Raw genomic sequence first — 20,409 nt, 5'->3', positions numbered from 1 at the left:
ACTACGGTTTTGTAAAAACCGCTTTCGTCAGCTCAGGGATTGAAAACAGAATGGCCTCCGGGACGCCGACCGACAGAAAGAAAAATCCTCTGGGGTCTTCCTCCGCCGTAGGATGTGTTTTGGTAGAACAGGGAGAGTCGAAGGAAAAGAAAGCACACACACACACACACACACACACACACACACACACACACACACACACACACACACACACACACACACACACACACACACACACACACACACACACACACACACACACACACACACACACACACACACACACACACACACACACACACACACACACAAAACGGCAAGGAATTCTGATGTCAAGTCTGGTGTGTGTGTGTGTGTGTGTGTGTGTGTTTTAAGGAGGATGCGAAGCTCAGGGGTCCGTTACAAGGATGGTTAACGTCACTTCTCTTGGAACTTCCCTCTTTCCCCTTCCCGCTTCATCATTTCATCTCTCTCTCTCTCTCTCTCTCTCTCTCTCTGTTTATTCTCCTTCCTTTCGCTCATTTACTTGCATTTCTTTGCCTTTTTCCTTCTCATAGTTGTGTTTTTATTCATCTTTCACCATTGTTTTACTCATCACACTTACTATATTATTTTTCCCTCTCCTCCCGTCCTACCTATGAAGAGTAATAAAGACAACACATAGGAACAAACGACATAATTGCTCTTCCGCACAAGTACACTGGTAGAGGTTCTGTTCGTCCCAAACTACTTTGTTACCTGGAGTGTTTCAAAGTCCATTTCATAATTTGTGTTCTTCCAATTGCTGCGATTTGCTCTTTGTTTGGAAGCTTCGTGACATGGTCGGAAGGGGAAATGGAAAATCATCTGTATCTACCTATCTATCTATCTGTCTATAACGGGGGCATACGCTGTAGCTGCTCGCTGAAGTTAGGGTTGATTGAAGATCTGGGGTCGCTTCCCGCATCAGGAGGGTCACTACATTGTGCGTGGCGGGTAATGGTGACACGGGGCGCCTTGTATACATGTTCAGACCACTCAGACCCTATGGTCCAGACTACGTAACGTAGTCAGTCCTTGAACCTAAATGAAACTTATAAATGGACACCAAGACTCTGGATTTCTGCCTTAGCGAATATTAAGATGGAGGAAGTGGCGATTGAGTTTGAAAGCGAATCAGTCGTGTTGCACTGAATCAATGAAGGTGAAGTTTGTTCCATTTCCGTATTACGACGTTGGTGAAGAAACAAAATGATGCAGTTTGAGTTTGTTTACATTTAAATGTTGTGCCAGTATGTCTGGCTCGAGAGGTATCGCAGATCATAAACAATTTGGATTTGTCCACAAGTTATTAAGTATTTTGAAACATTCGATCAGTATCCCACTGGAGTGACGTTTCTCTAGCCATAGCATGCATAGAAATGAAAGCCTTTCATCGTATAAGGTTTGATGCGCAATGTAGAGATCATCTCTGTTAACCTATGTGAAACGCCTACTATAGTCTATGTCTTTCGCATAGCGGGGAGACCAACACTATACCGCAAATGGTGAGGTCTGTCTAAACTGTTGGATAATGGTAGTGATATATATATATATATATATATATATATATATATATATATATATATATATATATATATATATATATATATATATATATATATATGTGTTTTTGAATGAAAAAATCCTTTTAATGAAGGCCACCGTTTTTTTTGGGTTTTCGCTGCATCAATGCACAGCTCAAAGAATATGAGAATTTGATACCCAGGTCCTTGTCAAACTATATATACGCTTTTAAGTTTCACACCACACATTTCGTAATCGAACCTACTTTTTTGTCCCACCTTTAAGAATCTAACCTTTATCCAAGTTAAAGGAATTCTCCTTTCCATCAGACCAAGCTGAATTTCTAATTTGAATCATCTTGGAGGCTGTGTCTGTCTAGGTCTGAGAGAACATAGTATTCAGTCTTGTGTCATCAGTAGATTTGTAATGATAGTATTTGTAGTGACACGACTTTCCTGATGGGCGAGCCTCCCATAACCCACTTAGCCAGGGGGGTACCTCTTTGGCCGACTGGTAAAGGAGTGGCTCTCCCGTTACGCTGGTCGCGGGTTCGATCCCCGGCGCCGGTAAACCTTTCCTTGTCTGGATTAATTTATCGTGTGTTTCGTTACACGCAGTGGCTGTGTGGGAGTGTTGTAATGAGAAAAAGTCTGGCATTTCATGTTGAGCCCCACGTCGATGTCACTGATGAATGATTAGGAACAGTATTGGGCCAAGGACTGAACCCTGAGGGACACCATTAGTGAGAGAGAGAGAGAAAGAGAGAGAGAGAGAGAAACACATCGCCGTGATGTCTCAGCACTGGTGGTGTGTCACAAAGCCCAGGCGCAGGGCGTTCCCCACCTCAGCAGCTTGAGGCTCCCTCCCGGTTCACCCGGACTACACTCTCCGGTGACCAGCTCGTGGAGGTGCCTCGATCACACTCCAGGCAGCACCAGCGCACATATACAGCCAGGACCACACGCCTGTGGAACATGTTCACGGCAGCCACTCCCCAAGTGGAGAACATGAGCACGCAGCAGGTGAAGCTGGCTGCTCACAGGTGGCGTGAGGGACACCCAAGTGCGCTAGTGCTATAAACTATAAATATAAAGTGACAAACTGACATTATTCCATATTGTATTTACATGTTTTTCTTTACTTTTTCGTATTTTGTATTTGTATGCGAGGGAGATCATTCACACGCCTTCACCAATGTAAGGGTTACATAAAAAAAAAAAAAAACGATTATTCACTTAATCACTCCAGTTTTATGTCTAAAATATGACACCATCGTGTCGTTCAGGGCCTCCTCGTGAACCCTCTGCTCTCCCTAGAGTTGTCTCGGGCTGGCGGAGCCATGCGGCCACGTGGACTTCTACCCTAACGCTGGAGAATATCAACCAGGCTGCTCTGACCTCTCCAAGCAAGGTATGCGAGTTGTAAACAGGAAAACTCTCCCTACCTACTCAGGGCAGTGACAGTAGCGGCCTTCACTCACCAAATCTTGCCTCATCTTCTCTTGCACAAAAGCTTAAATATATTTGTGAGGATTACTTTTCGTCCGTGTAGTATGACTTACGACGCTGCGGAAATGAAAAACTCCACACAAGTTTTCCAGGAGCATCTTCAGAACACGGCCAAGATGAAGGCAAAATATTGTGGATACATGTGTGTTGTAATAGTCACAGCGGGACAGTCGCGTCAAGCAAACATCAGCAAGTCAGTACTGACATAGTGGTTTCCTGCAGGGGAGACGCGGGGCTGCAGCCACAGCAGAGCTCACGACTACTGGATAGAGAGCATCAACGGCGAGACGCCCTTCCTGGCCCGCCCCTGCAGCGACTGGGACGCCTACGTGGCCGGCGAGTGTGACAGCTGCGGCCAGGGCTGCCTCGAGATGGGCTTCCACGTCCAGAAAGGGTAAGTGCTCCTCACGCCTTGGTAACACTCTCCCCTCCCGTAAAGAAGTGTCGTGATGATTTCTCAGGAGGAGGAGCTGTTCATGTGGAGGCGACAAGGAGAATAAGGCAAATTGATGTGGAAACAGTTCCGAAACATTTTTTTTTAACACGAAGGAAAAGGTACAGGAAAAAAAAAGGTAAATATCCTTGAAGAAGACTGCATGCCCAGTGACATATTGCTCTAGACGAAGACTTATATTACCTTAAAAAAAAAAAACCCAAGGAGCCACTGGCATATGAAAATGTAGTAGTAGTAGTAGTAGTAGTAGTGGTAGTAGTAGTAGTAGCAGTAGCAGCAGCAACAGCATTAGTAAGTAGTAGTTGTATTATTATTATTATTATTATTATTATTATTATTATTATTATTATTATTATTATTATTATTATTATTATTATTAATGATCTACAAAAAAAAGCGAGATATTTTTGTCAAGTGTTAAATGTCGACCACAAATAATGCCTTAGATAAATATATCTGAGTCGCTAAAATTCGGGAAAGGGACAAGTGGGCCTCGGTAAGATGGCCTGATGGTGGAAATATAGGTAAGAACGTTTTCTGATTCCCCTTCTTTTGACTCCTTGTTTCAGCCTCACGGGGAACTACTACCTCAGGACCAACGACGCCCCGCCCTTCGCCATGGGATAGACTGTACAAAAAGAGAGAGAGTCCAAAGTGGGGTCAAAAAGGCAGACCATTAACTTCTAACGTGTCCCTCTGAGTAATGCTGCGTATCTTCATTGGAGCGCGTACCCCACTTTGGACACCCTCTCTCTCTCTCTCTCTCTCTCTCTCTCTCTCTCTTTTCCCATAAAAGTAGGTACAACACGTGCATAACAGAAAACGTCCAAAAGAAAGCAGAAGACTTTAACACCTTTTTTGGAAATGTGGGGAAAAATACACTTATTAAAGTCAATCCAGGAGGAACTGGCGGATCGGGGGGTGAGAGGTGCGGGTCAGCGGACACAGTTCTTGGTGACGGGAATCCCGAGTTGACCGACCTGTTGATGCTTTTCTTAAGAGAGACCTGCTTGATCGACGAGATGTGACCGAAATATATGTATATATTTTTTTGTCTGGATTGATAATTTTCCTTATTATATAAAATAATAAATATTTATCATACAAGGGTACTCTTACCTATAAACTATGTAAACCAATGTATTGTTACTGTTGTGGTCCACGTGATAATCAGCAGGTGATACATATAAAATTGATATATATGTTATCTCATTTTTATATGCGATGTTGGTCTATTGCTGGGCCACACAGCCCCGTGTGTGTGTGTCCCCGCCCACCCCTGCTTAGTTAGCTTTGGTTAGGTACCCCGGATGTAATGAAGAGTGTATGTGCTGAATGAATGACTGTGTGAATGATGATTATAAAAATGACTGTGTGAATGATGATTATAAAAATGACTGTGTGAATGGTGATAATAAAAATGACTGTGTGAATGATGATTATAAAAATGACTGTGTGAATGATGATTATAAAATGACTGTGTGAATGATGATTATAAAATGACTGTGTGAATGATGATTATAAAATGATTGAGTGATTGATGATTATAAAAATGACTGTGTGAATGATGATTATAAAAATGACTGTGTGAATGATGATTGTAAAAATGACTGTGTGAATGATGATTGTAAAAATGACTGTGTGAATGATGATTATAAAAATGACTGTGTGAATGATGATTATAAAAATGACTGTGTGAATGATGATTATAAAAATGACTGTGTGAATGATGATTATAAAAATGACTGTGTGAATGATGATTATAAAAATGACTGTGTGAATGATGATTATAAAAATGACTGTGTGAATGATGATTATAAAAATGATTGAGTGATTGATGATTATAAAAATGACTGTGTGAATGATGATTATAAAAATGACTGTGTGAATGATGATTGTAAAAATGACTGTGTGAATGATGATTGTAAAAATGACTGTGTGAATGATGATTATAAAAATGATTGAGTGATTGATGATTATAAAAATGACTGTGTGAATGATGATTATAAAAATGATTGAGTGATTGATGATTATAAAAATGACTGTGAATGATGATTATAAAAATGACTGTGTGAATGATGATTGTAAAAATGACTGTGTGAATGATGATTGTAAAAATGACTGTGTGAATGATGATTATAAAAATGATTGAGTGATTGATGATTATAAAAATGACTGTGTGAATGATGATTATAAAAATGACTGTGTGAATGATGATTATAAAAATGATTGAGTGATTGATGATTATAAAAATGACTGTGTGAATGATGATTATAAAATGACTGTGAATGATGATTATAAAAATGACTGTGTGAATGATGATTGTAAAAATGACTGTGTGAATGATGATTATAAAAATGACTGTGTGAATGATGATTATAAAAATGACTGTGTGAATGATGATTATAAAAATGACTGTGTGAATGATGATTATAAAAATGACTGTGTGAATGATGATTATAAAAATGACTGTGTGAATGATGATTATAAAAATGACTGTGTGAATGATGATAATAAAAATGACTGTGTGAATGATGATTATAAAAATGACTGTGTGAATGATGATTATAAAAATGACTGTGTGAATGATGATTATAAAAATGACTGTGTGAATGATGATTGTAAAAATGACTGTGTGAATGATGATTATAAAAATGACTGTGTGAATGATGATTATAAAATGATTGAGTGATTGATGATTATAAAATGACTGTGTGAATGATGATTATAAAAATGACTGTGTGAAAGATGATTATAAAAATGACTGTGTGAATGATGATTATAAAAATGACTGTGAATGATGATTATAAAATGACTGTGTGAATGATGATTATAAAAATGACTGTGTGAATGATGATTATAAAAATGACTGTGTGAATGATGATTATAAAAATGACTGTGTGAATGATGATTATAAAAATGACTGTGTGAATGATGATTGTAAAAATGACTGTGTGAATGATGATTATAAAAATGACTGTGTGAATGATGATTATAAAAATGACTGTGTGAATGATGATAATAAAAATGACTGTGTGAATGATGATTATAAAAATGACTGTGTGAATGATGATTATAAAAATGACTGTGTGAATGATGATTATAAAAATGACTGTGTGAATGATGATAATAAAAATAAACAACTACAACAACAAAATAAGCAAAACATACAAAAAAAATAAAAAATGGCCTAATAGCAATATGGAAAAAAAAAAAAAAAAAAAAACCCCCAGGCGCAGGTGACTCGCTCTCGCCCTCCCTCGCCCGTGTGTTTTCCCGACTACTGACCCATGATATAATTCACCCCCGCCCTCCCCCCGCCCCCTCCCGACCCGCCTTCAAAGAGATGACTGGTTAGACAAAGTTCTCCCCATCATAAGTAAGACAAGGAGGAGGTAATGATGATGATGATGATGATGATGATGATGGTGGTGGTGATAATGAGAATAAGAAAAGGGATGATAATGCTGACGGAAATACCGCTAGAAATAAGTTAAAAATATCGTTAAACAAAAACAACAAGAAAAAAATCGACGCCTGCTGCGGGCTCTATTTTTCTACTTTTTACCTGTTTCTTAATTTTGTTTTATTTTTTATTTTTATTGTTTTTTTTGCTATTATTACTGGCATTATTATACCTATCTTGTAATGTTGTCTTGGTATTACTTGCATATAATTAGTGTATTCTATTTTCACGTGAATCGAAAAACAAAACAAAAACGTGTGTGTGTGTGTGTGTGTGTGTGTGTGTGTGTGTGTGACCTTCACCGTAACACCATATCACACCATGTCATCGAGCGGCCTTACGAAACCTTGGGAAATATGTGAGTTTGTTGTTCTCTCTCTCTCTCTCTCTCTCTCTCTCTCTCTCTCTCTCTCTCTCTCTCTCTCTCTCTCTCACAAACACACTCACACACACATCCTCCCTCCCACCCCCAACCCCACACACACACCTACCCACCTCCACCCCCTCATCTACAGTATGATAACCTGCTAATTTTGTAATCTGCATTGCTGTATTTTTCCATTGATATTAATTAACGGGATCCAGAATATACAAGCAATGAAAATTCAAACAACAAAAAAATATGAAGTAACACTCAACATATTTTCTTTTGCATACGGAGCCGAAGATATTTTGAATGTCTTTAATGGTGGAGGGCTTCATTTCGTGCTATATAATGAGGACGTATACATTGTTACATTATAAAAAAAAATCAAAATTATAGTACTTATTTTTGATGCATCAGACTCGGGTTAACCGACTTCTTTTTATAACAGGCTGGGGGTTGCCGAAGAGACCTCCAAGAAAGCCTACCGGCGTTACATACAGCACCTAGACACACACACACACACACACACACACACACACACACACACAAGCTTATCTCTATTGAAGAACTTGAGCTTATCATTTCGTCCCCTACAATAATAAGACAAAAAAAAGAAAAAAAGGGAAATATATCTCAAATTGTATTTCATTTATTATTATTATCATTATTATTATCATTTTTATTGTTATTATTATTATTATTATTATTATTATTATTATTATTATTATTTATAATAATAATAATAATAATAATAATAATAATAATAATAATAATAATAATATCTAGTTTTTTTCTTTTTAACAAACCAAATGCTTTGCTTAAGTTATGAACAACAATCAAAAGAATAAAACATATTGTATGATTCAATAGAATAGATATAAATAAACAAATATAGATAAATGAATAAAGAAATATAGGAATAAATAAGCTTGGATATTAAAGACAAGGGATGTTAATAATAATTTTCTATAACAAAAATAAGCTTTTTTTACGACCTCCAAAAAGGTACGAGTATCTCAACCCCTCAACCTCCTCCTCGGCCCTCACAACCTTCCTCTCGAACTCTACAAACTCCTTTCCCGACCAATAAAGCCTCCAGTTAATCCCCCCTCCAACACCGTTCCGGTAGTTCAGTGGTTAAAGCTCTGTGCTACCAGCCTTCGCGGCCTGGCAGATAGAGGTTCGAGCCCCGCTCAGACCGCGATTTATCCGCTGACAAGGAGAGGTTACTGTTCCCTTTTGGGCAAGGGGGATGTGGTGTGTGGTGTGTGAAGGTCTCGGCAGTACCCAGAAATCGACTAATGAGCTTCGATTTAATCGGCAGGGTACTTGCTGGCGATGACGAGTGCAGCTCGTGACCAAGCTGTAGTGAACTACACACACACACACACACACACAGCCCCACCCCCACGCACGCACTTAATACGTCTCCACATAAAGAGCAGAACAAGAGAAAATCCACGTAAGGAAAACAAAACGTGTGTCGGAGGGGGAACACGCGCGTCGCTATCTTGGCTAAACGAGCAACGCGGCGCGCCCTCCCCCACGTGATAAGCCCAGGAGCAAGTGACTCCCTCTCCCGTGTGTTTTCAAGACGCCTGATCCATGAGGCCATTTACCCCCCCCCCCCGCCCCCCCCGTCCCTACCAAAGCCCAACCACCCGAGACACCCAGCTCCGCCTCGTCCCTTCCCGCCCTCCAAGAGATAACTCGTTTGATAAAGTTCTCCCATCATAAGTAAGATATGGAGTTGTTGATGATAATGAAGATGATGATGATGATGACGACGATGACGAATATGATGATGGTAATGATGATGATGAGGAGGAGGAGAAGGCAGAGAATACTGACGTGGGTGATAATGATGGAATTAATGATAAAAATAATACTTGTAAATTCTATTAAAACAAACAACAAAAGCGACACTTGTTGCAACAATACTATTTTCCCGAATGTTCCTGCGTCTTCACTTTTTATTTTTTTTACCATCACTCCCACAATTATTATTATTATTATTATTATTATTATTATTATTATTATTATTATTATTATTATTATTATTATTATTATTATTATTATTATTGTATATTTTACGATTTCTTTAGCCGCCCGTGCGTGTGTGTGTATGTGTGTGGGAAAGCAAGTGCCCAAGGTGTGTGTGTGTGTGTGTGTGTGTGTGTGTGTGTGTGTGTGTGTGACCTTCACCGTAACATCATAGCTATCGCACCATGTCATAGAACGGCCTTACGCAACCTTGGGAAATATTTGCGTTCGTCTCTCTCTCTCTCTCTCTCTCTCTCTCTCTCTCTCTCTCTCTCTCTCTCTCTCTCTCTCTCTCTCTCTCTCTCAAATCCTCTTAGTGTATGTATGCGGTGGGTGTGAATCGCAGCATTTTGGGGTCGTTGGTGGTTGTTATCAGGTCGTAGGGTCCGTGTGACTCAGGGTAAAGGCATCGACACGTCTCACATAGTCACTGTTCAATGTCCATGTGTCATAGCTATACAGTAAGACAAGGAGCTCCCCTCAACAAGAAATATAACTAAAGTTCAAAGTTTTGCGTGACGCCTCGGACACAAAAATCAAGTGTTTCATGTGGACAGTAGAGGAGAGAAAAAAGAAGCCCTTGGAAATAACAGGACCGGTGAGAAGAAAATAAAACAAAAGAAAAGGTAAACTGTCTTTGATAATAACTGCGCAGTAGTGGGAAGGAAAAATTGGGTAAGCAGTCCTGGGACCACATAGACAAACTGTTTTTTTTATAGTCAGAGTTCCAGGACCCCTTCATATCTTCTAGCGGGCAACAAAAAGTCAATTACTCAGCTTGTCACAAACCAGAAAGACACACGCGTAAAACCACACAAAGGAGATGGGGGGATTCTCTCAATATAAGAAAAGCCATGACCCAGGATGCCACACTTCGCATCACATCCATGACATGCTTGGGGGTTCACACGCGCGTCTTCTGCTCGTCATGCACTTTCAGCAATAGCGTTATCTTCCCGCAGGAGGTACAGCATGCAATGAGGTCATAATTCTAGAATATTATTGATAAACACCAGCTGTGTATCTCCATTTCTGTGCTTGGCTCGGTAGATAAAACGAAGGCACGTATTTCTGTGTTTCATAACATATCTTGTTTATTATTTATGATATCGTAATCTAGAAAATTCTCTCTCTCTCTCTCTCTCTCTCTCTCTCTCTCTCTCTCTCTCTCTCTCTCTCTCTCTCTCTCTCTCTCTCTCTCTCTCTCTCTCTCTCTCTCTCTCTCTCTCTCTCTCTCTCTCTCTCTCTCTCTCTCTCTCTCTCTCTTAGCGCCGTTCAACATCTGAGTAGCTTCCTCAAGACAAACAAAAATGCAGCCCAGGTAAGATACTAACTGGCTAATAAAAAAATAAAAAAATAACCATTGTTCGTTTTTGTTCACTGACACTTAATCATCATCATCATCATCATCATCATCATCAAATAAATAATGTAATAGGTGACATTAAGGACAACCTATGAGGAAAATGCCGCCAGAAATAATGTGCAGAGGCGTTTCCATGAAGCTCGTAATAATTAAGGATACTGCAAAACAAGCACGAGTGGCCGATGAGACTGAACCGTCGATATTAAGGAAGAGAACATATAAATTCCCTACATAAAATGGCACGGCTGAACCTCTTGAATGGTGCCGTCACAACCTCAGAGCTTGAAGGACTCTGCTTGTATTAAAAAAAAAAAAAAAAAAAAAAAAACAGCGGCGCCGACAAGGTGAACCCGAAACCTCCACATTAGAAAGAAAAACAAAGATGGTCTGTTGACGTATGGAAGCGGTGTCTTGGCTTAAAAACACAAGAAATAAGGTCGGGTTTTGAACAGAAACTTTGTGCCCAATGTCTGTGTAACACTGGGGGAGCAGCGCGGTAACGACTTTCCAATTTTTGTTCGTCATTGAGCTTCCTCCTTTACTGTAAAACAACAACTACTACTACTACTAATAATAATAATAATGTTACTACTACTGCAACTACTACTACTACTACTACAACAACTGCTACTACTACTACTACTACTACTACTACTACTACTACTACTACTACTGCAACTACAGAAACCTAGAAACCTTAAGCTAAATACATGTTCCCACTCCACACTGGGTCTGTATGAAGGCTCCAGAGGCGAGTGGTAGCAAAGAAAAAAAATATAAGGTAATACTGCAACATAGGAACACCACGCCCATCACTATTAAGGTTATTATTATCACTATTATTATTATTTTTTTCGTCTTGTTTTTTATGTCCTTGAGCTGCTTCCGATTCTGTAAAAAAACTACCATTGCTACCACTATCATTACTATTGTCATTATTCTTAGCAGTAATTAACCTCGTGCTTTATGAATTGGTAACGAACAACAGAGGCAACAGCAGCAGTATTGTCCTAAAGCCGCTTTCACAGTCACTTTGGTTGTTTTGATCGTTACCAATGGCGGCGATCGACGCTATAGTTTTTTGACGCTATAGTTTTCCACGTGAAACTGGCCTATGGGGTAGTGGCGGCTGCAGAGGAAGCGAGAGGTGGTGAGAGTGTGTGGCAAGGTGCGGGGCTAGGCTAACCCCGCAGCCGCCACTACCCCATCGGCCAGTTTTACGTGAAAATACTATAGCGTCGATCGCCGCCATTGGTAACGATTAAAACAAACAAAACGACTGTGAAAGCGGCCCCTAGGCAGGTTGCAAGGTTCCCAGGTGTCAGATAAGCGGGGCGGGGCCGCGGACAACGCCCAAATTATTTAACGCCGCGGAACACGTCGGGAGCTCACTCAACTCCCCGGGAACACTGGACGAGGCCGAGGAGGTCACCGAGAGGTCGCACTGAATTGTTGACAGTCTCCACACTACCCGAGCCTCGCTTCACCATGGTTCCGTCGACGAGTCTTCTGCTCCTGCTGGGTGGGTGCTGGGGCCGTGTCAAAGGGTGTTTTCCGGGCGAGGGTAACACAGTAAGAGCAGAGCATTAGGGAAGAGAGGAGAGGAATGGGTTGGGTGGGGTGTTCAGCTTAATGAAAGGATTCTTGTCTGCGAGCATTCCGTCCGAGTGCATCCACCCAGTTTTCCCTCAGTAAGAGCAGAGCATTAGGGAAGAGAGGAGTAGGTTGGGTGGGGTGTTCAGCTTAATGAAAGGATTCTTGTCGGCGAGCATTCCGTCCGAGTGCATCCACCCAGTTTTCCCTCAGTAAGAGCAGAGGATTAGGGAAGAGAGGAGAGGAGTGGGTTGGGTGGGGTGTTCAGCTTAATGAAAGGATTCTTGTTTGCAAGCAGTCCGTCTGAGTGCATCCACCCAGTTTTCCCTCAGTAAGAGCAGAGGATTAGGGAAGAGAGGAGAGGAGTGGGTTGGGTGGGGTGTTCAGCTTAATGAAAGGATTCTTGTTTGCGAGCAGTCCGTCTGAGTGCATCCACCCAGTTTTCCCTCAGTAAGAGCAGAGCATTAGGGAAAAGAGGAGAGGAGTGGGTTGGGTGGGGTGTTCAGCTTAATGAGAGGCTTCCTGTCTGCGTGCTTTCCGGCTCAACATGTCCAGTTTTCCCTCTTAAATACTAAACATTCCGTCGCCCAAGTACACATATTTGACAAGGCTTTCGTGGGAGTTTTGGGCATTTCCAAGAGTAGTTTTATGACCCTGGTGGTAGTGTGACCCTTCTTCTGTACCGTGAACCTAAAGAAACACTCATTATAACTCAATCGATCCCCTCTTTGACCTTTAGAAATACTGATGTGAGAAGCGAGTGTATCTTATAATACCGACCATACAATGCAACATGCTGAGATACAATAACGTCTTGATAAGCCAAATTCAACGATACTTTTTCAAATGCACGCAGCTATTTGTCTTTTTCACGTAGAAGGAAATTGATTAAACCGAGACAAAAAATAAAAATCAGCTCTTCCAAAAAGTTGAACAAAAGATGAAAAAAAGAACAAGCCAGATTAACTTACCGCTTTGTGACGAGCAAGAAGAAACAGATGAGTCCAGTTACCGGTAAGAATAATGATAAATAGAACAAAAATGGGGAAGGTTAATTAGGAGATTACGACAAAATGAATGCACCGCGCAAACGCTCCACTAACACACAATTCGGCTTAATGTTACAATAGTTTGAATATTAGTACTTTAATTATTGGTTTTAGTAAATGCAATTCCATATAATACAAAATGCCACGTAATCAAGTATCGCGCCTGAATAATAAAAGAATCACAATTTTGTTCTTCCCTCGATTCTAGATGTGACAGTTTAGGTTTGTGTGTGTGTGTATGTGTGTGTGTGTGTGTGTGTGTGTGTGAAAAGAGAGAGAGAGAGAGAGAGAGAGAGAGAGAGAGAGAGAGAGAGAGAGAGAGAGAGAGAGAGAGAGAGAGAGAGAGAGAGAGAGAGAGAGAGAGAGAGAGAGAGAGAGAGAGAGAGAGAGAAGAGGAGTGGGGGAGAGAGGAGGGATAGGACCAACACCCACCCACACGCCACCTCTATCCTCCACAGTGGGGGTCCTTGGTGCCACGACTGCCGCCCCCCAAGACGCCCCTCGCGCCACCCTGGACGACGTTCGCTTCCTGCTGTGGACGAAGTAAGGACACGCCTACCTCAGCCTATACTAACCTATCATAAACTAACCTGAGCCAACCTAGGGCCGTATTACTAAACATTTCGTCGCCCAAGTACACATATTTGACAAGGCTTTCGTAAGAGTTTTGGGCATTTCCAGGAGTAGTTTTATGGCCCTGGTGGTAGTTTGACCCTTCTTCTGTGCCGTGAATCTAAAGAAACACTCATTAGAACCCGACTGATCCTCTCTTTGACCTTTAGAAACAGCTGATGTGGAAAACGGAAATGTCTTATAATATCGACTTAGTCTTGTCTAGCATGAACTCACTTGGCATCGGAGTAACACATGATCTCACTTTCTTTGTCATAATGTCTCGGATGTTCACAGCGACTTGTAAGTACTGAATATCTCTGAAAAATATCTGCCGTACAAGACAAATGTTGCTTGCCTAAATAAACAACAGTAGCAAAGTGGCGAAATAGCAAGCCCAGTAATACATAGTAACCTCCTGGTACTGTTATTGCCGCTAAAGTAAACAACAATAAGAGAATTAATTATTTTATAACTACCGATAGATAACACCACACGAAGCAACCAGATCGCACGCACCCACCCACCCAGACACACACACACTGAATTACCTAGAAGCCCAGTCATAACAGTAGCTTTCATACCAATGCAATTAACATACTGCCTCTCTCTGGCCAGCACATACACCACAAAGAAACTAACCATGACCACTAAGACCACTCACCACACAACACACGACAACACCTTCTCTCTCACCTTCCGCACCATTCACGCTCCGCCCCAACTTTCGCCCTCCCCGCAGGAGTAACTCAGGGAACAGCCAGTACGTGGAGCTGAAGGAAGGAGACCAAAGCAGCCTGGGCCCCTTCAATAAGGCCAACCCCACGGTGGTGCTCGTGCACGGCTTTGCCAACAGCGGCGATAGCGGCTGGCCGGTGGACGCCAAGACAGGTAAGCGGAGGGGACCTGACTTGATGACTGATTGATTCTTGATATAACATTCGTTTGACAAGGGAATGTGGTACTTCTAAATTCTTTCTGGCCAATTTCGAGCCTTCATTTTGTTAATGCTATCTTTTAAAACTACGGTGTCAACAATAATATTATCACAAGCTACGCGGTGAGCACGCTGTGGTCCCGAGGCAATGAAATGCTGCACGGCAAACAGTCGTCCTCCAACAGACACGTGTGCTGGTTCTCAATTTCGCGTGAGCCCCGAGAACATTATTAGAGGGCAACTTGGAAGTTCTGTGAAATAACATGCACACTTTTTTAATGATTCTGATGATCATAATAATTGATTCAGGTGAAAGAAATGGATCTTAAAGCACCTTTTTTGAGGGGTGGGTGAGGTGGAGGGCATAAAGGCTTGAGAAGCACAGAAGGCGGCACTGTGTACCGGTGGATTCCACGAATTCGCGGAGTTCTTTACTTCAAAATCTGTATATAGCAAATGCTTTTGGGGACGACTATATCACAAAATTCGTGCCTCCTACACTTTTTCCCATCCTTCTCCTCTGCCCAGTCCTTTGTCCCAGCAATAACGCGCCCTCCTTCGCCCCACAGAACTGCTGGCGCACGGCTCCTACAACGTCATCGCGGTGGAGTGGAGCCAGCTGGCCGTGGCGCCCTTGTACCCTGCGGCCGTGGCCTTCGTGCCTCAGGTGAGTGCTGCGCCCTTGTCTGCCGCGGTGGGTGATGATTATAACCGTGACAGGTATTTGGAGTTTCTTCTGTAAGGTTTCATCAGTTTAAGCTGTCCCCCACCACCACATACACACATGGCTCTGACCCCGCCCCCCCCGGCAGGTCGGAGCCCTCACGGCGAGTCTCCTGGACTGGCTGCACAACGCGGCAGGTATGGACGCCTCCGGGGTGCAGGCTGTCGGCCACTCCCTCGGGGCTCATGTCGCGGGAGCCATCGGACAGAACCTGAAGACCTTCCGCCTTCCCTTCCTCACGGGTAAGTCTCCCTTCTCCTTTACCGCCGTAGGGAAGGTCAAGCAGCGCCCCTTCCGTAACTTACCAGTAAGGTCAGCAGTTTCTACTGCCATCATATAACAATTATGTGACCTTAAGACTCCTTAATAAAATTACAGGTTTGTTAAATGGTTGCAATGCGAAATTTCTTTTTCACCACTCATATAGAACAATTACCAATTTGTCACCCCAAAATATATGTAAAAATTTCCACCAACACTTCTGGGTGAAAATACTTTCTCCACCATTGCCACACTTCCATCAGTCACCAACACAAACCCTCCTTCACCCAAAGCTTGTTGCGACATACAACAAGCTTTCTCTGTTACTTCTCTATTAGCCTTCCTGCCCTATGACAGCCACCACATTTCCTCTCTCCTCCCTCTCCCTCACTGTGGCCCCGCTCCCTCCTCCCCTGCAGGCATGGACCCCGCTGGACCGGAGTTCTTCGACGAGCCGGCCTCTAACCGCCTTGACAAGACCGACGCAAACTTTGTCCAGATCATTCACACCAACGGCTGCAATGTTCTGAATGTGAGTGACTTGCGGAGGCCTGGCAGTGAGAGGCGGGGATAAATAGGGAGTGTTGGTGTGGGTGGGTGGCAGGCTGGGTAAATGGACAGTAGGAGGATAGTGCCGATGTAAAAATGATCAGAGATTGTTTTCCATTCTAAAACTATCACGAGGCCACGAGTAGTGTAGGGCTGAATGTTTACTTCCATTGCTTTCGTTACTGTTACGTATAAAAGATTACTCAGATCGTTCATTCCGTTCCCCCGGGCTGCTACAGGCGTGCGTGGGGCTGCCGGACGTGATGGGACACGTGGACTTCTTCCCCAACGGTGGCGAGCACCAGCCGGGCTGTACCATTGGCGGGGACTGGATGGACCTGCTGGTTGGTGAGTTACTGTGCCACATACTACATGACTACTTATCTAGTGTGTATGGTTGTCCACTTGCCTGGCTGTCTAACTCAATGGTCCGTGTTCCTTTGGGCTCTGAGTTTCTGTAACTAAACATAGTCACCAAATTTTCTAACAACTCATTTACCAACAAACCTTTCTTCGCAAGTCAAGCAAGGAAGATAAAGCCCCGTTCACACTGTGCCGACTCTGGGCCACGACAACCCAGCGATTTTTCAATTTGTCAAGTTGGTTGCCACGCTCCAAGAAGGGGGGGGGGGGGGGGGGGGTTTTATTGGGGTCCTGGGTGTCTTGCCGACTGTCTGGGACATTCGGCCAACTAGTTGCCAGCATGTCGTGCTAACCTTCACGACTCCAGACTCCCGTCACGACGTCGGGGCAGCATTCGGCAACAGTCTCAAGACCTCTTTCAAAACATGCCCGACCCTTTCACATCAACACCCAAGACCTCGTGTACCCTAGAGTCGTGGGTAGTCGTGGCCCAGAGTCGGCACAGTGTGAACGGGGCTTAACTCTTGCCTTCATTTTCCTCGTGTTCTTGGGTTTTCCGAAGTCTTGTTGGTGTCAGTGGCGTTTAAAGGAGGATATCCCATTAGCGGGAGGATGGTTAAGTTAACGCCACAGAGTTAAAGACTCTGTGGCTAGGGCCTTGCCCCTGGTGAGGTAATATCATGACACATTAACGTCACAGCACAACAAGGGTACAACCACACCAAACAAACTAACATGAGGAAGGAGGAGGAGGAGGAAGAAAATATTTACATCCGTGTGTTCTCATCAGGTGGGTGCAGTCACGGCAAGTCGATCAAGTACTGGATCGAGAGCATCAACGGGGCGACCCCGTTCAAGTCGCACCCTTGCCAGGACTGGGCATCATATGAAGGCGGCAGCTGCAGCGGCTGTGGGCAGGGATGTCTTAACATGGGCTTCCAAGTGAGCCACAGGTGAGAGTAAGGGAGATACTTTAGTGATCTGGCGAGCATATTCCTGAACTGTAGTTTTGTTAAACATCAGGCCCGATTTAGGTTAGCTTAGTTAAGGTTAGGTTAGGTGAGGCTCAGCGGGTCGGGGAGGTGCCAATCATGCATACGCTTCAGAAACAAGCATCCGGATACGAACGACAGGGGCTGAGGGAGGCAGGGTGGACCAGGGTATTACAGAGGCTGAGGGAGGTAGGGTAGACAAGGGTATTACAGAGGCTGAGGGAGGCAGTCAGAGCTATGGGAGGTGTCGAGGGCCATAAGACACAACAGAGGCTGAACAGGAATCAAGGGGACGAGGCAGCAGCAAGGGATGCGGGGGAAAGTAATGGGACGGTGCAACAGCTTTTCGAGTATGAAAGGAGTGAGACCTGGAGAGGAGGGGGGGTGCCTGGGTGGGAAGGGCACCGATAGTACTAGACATTTTTTTTTTTTGTGTGTGTGGCGGTTGTGGGGAGGGCGGATCATTGAATAAAGGCGATGCTGGGACAGGGCAGGGAATGAAAGTTAGTTTACTCGATATTGCAAATATATATATATATATATATATATATATATATATATATATATATATATATATATATATATATATATATATATATATATATATATATATATATATATCAAGCGAGCTTTATTTCGAGGAGGGGAAACTCATGCCGCTATATGTAAACCACGCAAGATATAAGATAATGTTCCTTTGGCAAACCGAACAAACAAAGATGTCGCTCTAATAAAGTCTATGCCTTAGCTGCAGCAAGAAGTCATGAGCACTGATATACTCCTCTTGGACGAATCACTCACTAATTCTTGTTTCCTCTCTCCGCAGCCTGCAAGGAACTTACTACCTCGAAACTAACACCAATAAGCCGTACGCTCAGGGTTAATTCCGCACACACTCGCACTAAACAACGCTGCAGCGCTGGGAACAAACTCATGTGTTGTGTTTGTCGCCGTCCGCCACGCAACGCCAGTACTCGACACGCCGCCGCCCTGACTGATCGTGCCCCTCCACTCACCACCGTCTACATCTTTTTACGATGCGAAGACACGAGGAGGGCACAGCAAAATGGACCATTTGGTTATATAGAGTGCTTTAGACGGCTCTTTGGAAGGTCTTTTTCCCTCTTCATGTGGGCAGGTGGAGAAGAAGACTTCATCATCCCTTGGAGCGCCTCATTGACTGACTCGAGAAAGCTAATCATCATCATCATCATCATCATCATCATTATCATCATCATCATCATCATTCTGCGAGGATCAACGGGCGACGAAATGACCAGCACGACGGCAATTCTCATTACTCATATTTAGTTAAGTGAAGTCTGCAGCAACAGTTGTAATAAAAAAATAATGCACATGAGTTTTTACTGAATGCCTTGAAACACCACACGCAGACAAACACGGACACAATTGTAATAAAAAGACAATGCACTTGAGTTATTTTTACAGAAGAGTTCGAAACACACCACCAACGCGCGGGCACGCCTCCGTTCACCACCAATTTTGCAGCCGTAGTAGACCCTCTTCCCCCTTCTTACAGCCTCCACCCCTTCAGCGAAATCATCCGGCTGCAGCAACCCCCTCCTCTACTCGCTCTTCTAATGACTTCCCTGCTTGCTCACTTCAAACACAGGTCTCTCTCTCTCTCTCTCTCTCTCTCTCTCTCTCTCTCTCTCTCTCTCTCTCTCTCTCTCTCTCTCTCTCTCTCTCTCTCTCTCTCTCTCTCTCTCTCTCTCTCTCTCTCTCTCTCTCTCTCTCTCTCTCTCTTTCTCAACCAATCCCAAAAGTTTTTCACGTACATCAGAACAAAAAAGAAAGTTAAAACCAACATTGGCCCATTGACGGATGAGACCGGATCACTAACCCAGGACAGTAAACACATGGCCAAAATCCTCAACAGTAACTTTGCGTCCGTATTTACGATTGAAGACAAAGAAGCCATACCCGAATGCCCCGCTCCCCCGAAGGCGATTACGCCCCTGGAAATTGACGCAATATCCGCCCAAGACGTAAAAAAGTACTTGGACAAACTCGACACGAAGAAGTCAACGGGACCTGACAACTTGTCACCGCGGTTGTTGAAAGAACTGAAACAGCAAATACTGCAGCCCCTCACAAGCATATTTAACCGGTCGCTACAACTGAACAAAGTTCCATTCATTCGTCTGTATTTCCTCTTTCCTACAACTCAGGCTTTAAAGAGGGATGCGCCACAAAAAGTAAATTTGAGATGTCTGTTTCTGGAAACCTTTGTCCTTTCTCAAGGAGCAGCACGATGCAAACATGTTTATTCATGACCATTTTTTACAGAGGCCTTGAACGGTATCCAGTTCTCAGAAAATGACAAAGGACATAAAAATATAGTAGTAGTAGTAGTAGTAGTAGTAGTAGTAGTAGTAGTAGTAGCAGCAGCAGCAGCAGCAGCAACAGGAGCAGGATGAGCAGTGGTAGTAGTAGCAATCGAAGTTGTATAGCAGTTATACCAGTATTAATATTTATTATTATTAATCTGTTTAGTGCGCCAGGCAAGGTGCTTGCCCATGCTTGCTCATGCGGATTCGAAACCAGCTCCTGAAGCTG

The 20,409-nt window shown here is 43.1% G+C and overlaps 2 protein-coding genes across 2 annotated transcripts; both read left to right on the top strand.

Annotated features, from left to right (window-relative positions):
* The first annotated feature begins 50 nt into the window (after nt 1-50).
* LOC127009745 (pancreatic lipase-related protein 3-like) lies at nt 51-4,155 on the top strand. The gene is made up of 4 exons (XM_050883124.1): nt 51-107; nt 2,862-2,955; nt 3,276-3,447; nt 4,077-4,155. The coding sequence occupies exons 1-4, from the start codon at nt 51-53 to the stop codon at nt 4,132-4,134; spliced, it is 381 nt and encodes a 126-aa protein (XP_050739081.1). The 3' UTR covers nt 4,135-4,155.
* A 7,991-nt stretch (nt 4,156-12,146) lies between these two features.
* LOC127009584 (pancreatic lipase-related protein 2-like) lies at nt 12,147-19,359 on the top strand. Its single transcript, XM_050882790.1, has 9 exons — nt 12,147-12,271; nt 13,850-13,934; nt 14,746-14,894; nt 15,510-15,607; nt 15,753-15,906; nt 16,345-16,457; nt 16,714-16,822; nt 17,628-17,790; nt 18,656-19,359. Exons 1-9 carry the CDS (start codon nt 12,238-12,240, stop codon nt 18,711-18,713), a joined length of 963 nt encoding a protein of 320 aa, XP_050738747.1. The 5' UTR covers nt 12,147-12,237; the 3' UTR covers nt 18,714-19,359.
* The last annotated feature ends 1,050 nt before the right edge of the window (nt 19,360-20,409 follow it).

The sequence above is a fragment of the Eriocheir sinensis genome, chromosome 41, assembly GCF_024679095.1.
Source record: "Eriocheir sinensis breed Jianghai 21 chromosome 41, ASM2467909v1, whole genome shotgun sequence".
Lineage (NCBI taxonomy): Eukaryota > Metazoa > Arthropoda > Malacostraca > Decapoda > Varunidae > Eriocheir > Eriocheir sinensis.
The sequence above is the reverse complement of the archived record's forward strand: the minus strand, read 5'-3'. Positions and strand labels throughout refer to the sequence as shown.

What these genes read in the sequence shown, in the direction of transcription:
- LOC127009745 (XM_050883124.1), top strand. Translation starts at nt 51, where the DNA reads ATGGCCTCCGGGACGCCGACCGACAGAAAGAAAAATCCTCTGGGGTCT. An exon ending in CTCTGGGGTCTTCCTCCGCC is followed by an intron (nt 108 to 2,861) that starts GTAGGATGTGTT and finishes TGCTCTCCCTAG; the next exon opens with AGTTGTCTCGGGCTGGCGGA. An exon ending in CTCTGACCTCTCCAAGCAAG is followed by an intron (nt 2,956 to 3,275) that starts GTATGCGAGTTG and finishes GGTTTCCTGCAG; the next exon opens with GGGAGACGCGGGGCTGCAGC.
- LOC127009584 (XM_050882790.1), top strand. Translation starts at nt 12,238, where the DNA reads ATGGTTCCGTCGACGAGTCTTCTGCTCCTGCTGG. An exon ending in CGCTTCCTGCTGTGGACGAA is followed by an intron (nt 13,935 to 14,745) that starts GTAAGGACACGC and finishes CCCTCCCCGCAG; the next exon opens with GAGTAACTCAGGGAACAGCC. An exon ending in CCGTGGCCTTCGTGCCTCAG is followed by an intron (nt 15,608 to 15,752) that starts GTGAGTGCTGCG and finishes CCCCCCCGGCAG; the next exon opens with GTCGGAGCCCTCACGGCGAG.